At 39.8% G+C, this 5,424-nt stretch overlaps 1 protein-coding gene across 1 annotated transcript in view; it reads right to left on the bottom strand.

The window, feature by feature from the left end:
* Positions 1-1,575: 1,575 nt before the first annotated feature.
* The window catches only part of LOC112150885, a gene marked incomplete at its 3' end in the record, with an annotated part of 49,028 nt that continues 45,179 nt past the window's right edge, over positions 1,576-5,424 (bottom strand). Inside the window, 2 exon segments of the mRNA XM_024279407.2 lie at positions 1,576-1,640; positions 4,655-4,713. Of these exon segments, the coding sequence (XP_024135175.1) occupies positions 1,576-1,640; positions 4,655-4,713 (124 nt within the window).

The following is a 5,424-nucleotide window of genomic DNA, read 5'->3' on the forward strand; positions in this document are numbered from 1 at the left end:
TTTGCACCGCTTCCACATTTCACACTAAGCCTCTATCTACCACAGGGATGCCCACACTGGTATGAGAGCTACTTGTGAGACGACAAGTTCCAAAATTATCCTCACATATATACATATATATATATATATATTTATATTTTAGGGGATAGCTTTGTTGTGTGTATTAATATGATTGTTGTAGTAAAACTAGATTAGAATAGATATGGTGTTTTATTCTAAAAGCAGAAAGCAGCAACAACTGCTTTTCATGCTCTGCTGTAATCCATGTTATGGGGAGACAAATGACGTTTCTAAAGAGCGACTGGCTTAACCAGCGCGCTTCAGGTCAACACTGGTGCCTCAGTGGATCCTTCAGGCGGCAGAGCCAGTAGGAGGCGCCGTGGGAGGCTGGCTGGGTCAGGCGGGGCGTCTTCCCATCGAGGAGACACACCCCCGGGCCTCGATAAACCCTCCTGAAGGCCATTGTGATTCTCCGTCCAAGATTTTTTTTGTTGTTGTTATTTATTAGGACTGGCCAATACTGAACATTTGGGTATTGATCCGAAACTGGTCAATATCGTCGAGATCAATACCAATATTGATATTTTTCATAAATGTGGATGTCACATGAACATAACTTGAATGTTTTTTTTTGTAAGTTTGCCTTTTTTTAACTACTTGATAAACATAAAAACAGAACATTATCAAATAAATGGCTAATAGTTTAACACTTGCTTGCTCCTTTTTGCAGATACAAAAAAGTTTCAAACAAGAGTGGAAATATCCAAATCTGAGGGCTAGTATTGATCTGATACCAACTTGAGATCAATACTATCGATATTTTGGATCATGGACTTAATGAGCACCCTCTCTCTACCGACTTTAGGGACGCGGGCTGGTACCGGATGGCGACAGACCTGTGTGAAAACCATATGCTAAAAGTACGTTCAAAAACCCGCATTGCATGCCTGGTGTACAGTATATGTGACTTAAGTCGCCCTGGATAGTAAGTCACACTTTTAGGAGAACTTTACTTAACAAAATACATTTTATGTTGAAAGTATAATCATAATAGAAAAGATAACAATAACAGACTGAAAATGAAAGGCTTCACAACTGTAACACATAGATGTGTATTTAGCTTCATGAAACAAAGGAAGAATCTAGTATATTAGTTCAACATATGAACAATTATTAAGAAACCAATACCATAAAGAACATAGTAACAGGTCAATTAGACTCTTTATATCACTTTAAATCCCTAAATCTGTTGAATTCATCAACCTCTGTGTTGTTTTTGGAACACCAATAAGACAGAGCTCCCTTTGTTCTTCTATGTTCCTGTCAGTAACAAATACTCATGCACACACCTACAGTGCCATCTAGTGGTTGTTGCTATTTGGTTTTTGTTCTTTTTTTTGTTATTAAATCATGTATAAGTCGCACCCCCGGCCAAACAATGCAAAAAAAAAAAAAAAAAAAAAACAACATTACCTATCTACAAAAATCATTTTATATTCTCTGACTTTTTCCCCACAAATTCAAACCTGATTCAACAATCTATTGTTTTCCGTTAAAAAGCAGATGACAGCTCACCAGAGGACGTTCAGCACAGTGCAGGTCGCCAGACCACCGAGCACGGCTCTGCGAAACCACAAGATCTGCTCAGAAAGAAGGAGACAAAAACAGAGTAACCATAGTACACCCGAGCTGCTTTACTGCAGAGGTGGAGGACTTAAGTCACATGACTTCAATTAGAGTAGCAAATTGATGGACTGTACTTGATAGATGACTTGATCTCTTTTTAATTTGATATTTTTGTAATTCTCTTTTGACACTGAAAGTGATGCTTCACTTGGAAACATGGTTGGGTATTTTTTATTTTTATTTTTTTCTGTCCAATGCATGCTGCACACAGACCAACAGCTCTCAGCTGATCAAGCTGGGAGCAGCAGCCACATGTAACAAACTGGGTTCTGCGATGTTGTAGTGGAAGAAGAAAACTGCATAAATATATGCAGCTTGAAAATGATCTTCAGCTTCATCTGTCACGGATTATCTGTGAAGAAAGATTAGCTACAGAAACATTGTTTAGTAAACTTTTCCAGCTTGTAGAAAAATGCAGTCATTTTTGCTAAAATGATCAAAAAATGAAACCTAATGAAGTAACGTATAGTGTGTTTGAGATTAAATTTAAGATTTATGATCAAAGAGTGTAAAAGGGCTTAAAACAGTGGGCCATTGCATACGGTTTAATGTAGGATTTGCTGTTGACCAACTTTAGACACAATGGCAGACAGAAACGGCTGTTTGAAATGGGACAAAGCACAAAGACGAGGGGCTCCTGGAAGAAAAGCCCTTTATAATGGTCTGAAATGAAACCCAAGAGTTGCAGGACTGTAGTTTCCAAGTAATGAGCTCTGAAGGTTTGGATACTCTGGTCATTTCAACAAAACTCTCCACAGATGATCCACCAGCATCTGGGCTGATGATTCAGCGGTTAAGGGTTTGGGGTTAGGGATAATGGTTCTAGCCCCCCTTCTGTGGAAGTGGGGAGCTACAAGATCACCCTTGGCCGTGGTCCAGCGGTAGGGCAGTCCATCTCTGATTGGAAGAGTGAAGCTTCAATCTCCACCTTGGTTTTTGTGTCACAATGTCCTTGTGTGAGACACAGAACCCCGCCTTGCCTCTAGTGGAAGGTTGGTGCCAGTGTTCTGCAGCGGAGTGTGTATGGGACTAACTGTAAAGGGCCTTGGGCCTTCGAGGAAGGTTTACACGGTTTTTATTTGGTTTTGTTGAAAACTTCGTTTCTGTCCCCTCCGCGAACATATCACCATTCATTCATCACCCGTTTTCTTTTTCTGTGCTCGCCCTTAGTATTCTAATTTATCAATAAAATAAAATACAAATTTATATATTAACTTTGGCCTTATTGTGTGTTTTTAAAATATTTTTACATTTTTTATGTATCTTTTCTGTTTTTATATATGCAAAATGAAATGGAAAAACAAAATACAAAAAAAAACAAGGTGAAAAAAATGTAAGGTCTTCTGTAAAATAAAAAATGGCGTGTTAAGGGCGGCAGTGTTTGGACCTGCATTCATGTCTTCCTCAGGCCTATAAAGCGCAGTTAGATTTATTTGCCTTTCCTTTCACCTTGAGAGATGTTAGGGTTAGGGTCAGAAGAAATGAGGGCCTGAATAAGAAACTAGCAAGTAGAAACTCAAAATATTTCATGAGATTTTTTTAAGACATAACTGAATGATTTTTACACTATAGAGAGTACAAACTGTTTATAATAAGATAGTTATTCCCACATCCTAATAGTTATTGCTATCTATAGTCTTTGAACATTAATTGAAATAGGAAAACACTAAAATCATTTATCTTTTTTTCAACTCCATGGAACAAAGTGCGATAAGTGTTTCATCTACAGCCTCGGTTAGATTACTACTATTGTGATATACATCGATATGTCTTTCTGTCATCATCTGCAGGTTGCAGCCGTATCCTTGTTAACAAATAGAAGTGCTTTCTGATTTTCACTGCGTCCTGGTTCCTTTCGACTTCCAAAATAATATTGGAAGTGAGTAAGGGTGTACTGCTATGGAAGGTACCAACCAATCACATCATAGAAAATTGGGGTTCAGTGATTTGCTCAAAACGGGCGTGGTGCAGCAATAGGGCGGTCGACCTCTGAGAGGAAGATTGTAGGTTCAGCTCCCATCTTCCCATGTGTAGAAGTGTTGGTACCAGAGCTTTAAGTTCAGACAAAGCAAGACGAGGTCGTGATTTACATGCAGAGCTTAAGGAGATCTATGTTCTACGCCCTAGCGACAGTCCTCGTACTCCACGGTGGACATCAAGACCAGGAAAGGTCTCAAGCAGAAGAAGAGGCTGAGAAAGAGGCAGCAGACGGATCGTAACAGAAGATCCTGGCAGGTGACTTTCTTAGACAGCCTCCCTGTCAACAAAACGATGGACAATGGATGGATGGCTCCAAACTGCAGCAATCTTCTTCCATTTCAGGCTCTGGTTCGTTTTTTTTTTTTAAAAAATACATTTGAATCGTGTGACAAAATAAAGAGACAGAGACAAAACAACATATCTGTCCAGGAGACTTCATCACAGCAGAATAGAAGACTCAGAAAGAGGATTTCTTTATGATAATGTCAAAATAAAACTGATGATAAACCAACAGCAAACAATGGGAACCTTCAAAATCCACATTTGATAGACGACTGAAGAAGCAGTAAACAAAGCGACAAAGGCAAGAAATCCAGGAACACACGCATTACTCTTTTTTTAAACTGGCAGACTGCGAGGAAAAGGCGTCAATGTTCTTTTCATTTACCTGAAAAGGATTTGAATTGTTTATGTGTTCTGACTCAGTTTAGCAATCCTATCAGATATAAATGCTCATTTACACTCATTTAGTACTTTACTTGTCCAACTACTCTTTATTACAAATTTCTAATCAGCCAATCACATGGCAGCAACTCAATACATGTGCATAGAGATCTTAAATACAAACTTTCAAAGATAGACGGCTTAGAAATGCAGCGTGCTCTAGCTGCACTTCCTTGTTGTGGTTTTGGAGGCATTAGTAAAATCTGTGTGATGTTGAACAGACTTCAAACCCTCTCATGCCATCAGTCAGTGATGTGGTTCTTACCTGCGTTCTGTCATGAGAGATCTGTGAGAACAGCAGAGGCATCACGTTCACGATCCCCCCTACGGAGACACAAGCACACGCGGCGCATGGTCATGACCTCACACTGCAGAAGCTTCTCCATAAACTTTCAGTTTTGTCGCCGCAGAGGAAAGCATGAAGGTCGGACGTTAGTGGCTTCAGGCGATTACAATTTCAAAACGTGGGGACCAAAGTTTCCCGTTAATGAGGCGAGCGTGCAGCTCTGTGTGTGACTTCACAGGGAAAAGTTGGGACATCAGTTTAGGGGGAAAAGCTGAAGGAGCTGCTGGAAAATGCTCTTTCTTGTCAGCTTTTCTTCACTGAAATCCACATTTTTGCATCCAGGTTAGTCAAGACTTTCCAGGTCGTCTTTCCCAGCAGGGGGGAGGGGGCTGGTCTGTTTGCACATCAAAGCTTGAGCAGCGTCTGATGGAGGCAACTTTACGGTTCAAGCTGCTAAATATTTCAAAGATCGTTAATTTCTCCTCTTCAGCTGACATTTAAGGAGCGTTTGGTGACTGATGATGTGACATTTGTCTTAGCAACACACAGACAAAGTGACAGATCCATTATCGGGCTCCTCATCGTGTCCCCCACCCCCCACGCAGAACCTTTTTAAAAACAGATTTTTTTTGTAAAACAAGAAATAAAATTCACTGAAAATAACCAAACACATTTAATGTGGACGTATTATATTTACCCACAGATAAAGATGTTGCTGTATTGTGGATCATCTCACTGTTTTGCTGACT

This window comes from Oryzias melastigma, linkage group LG4 (genome assembly GCF_002922805.2).
Source record: "Oryzias melastigma strain HK-1 linkage group LG4, ASM292280v2, whole genome shotgun sequence".
Classification (NCBI taxonomy): Eukaryota; Metazoa; Chordata; class Actinopteri; order Beloniformes; family Adrianichthyidae; genus Oryzias; species Oryzias melastigma.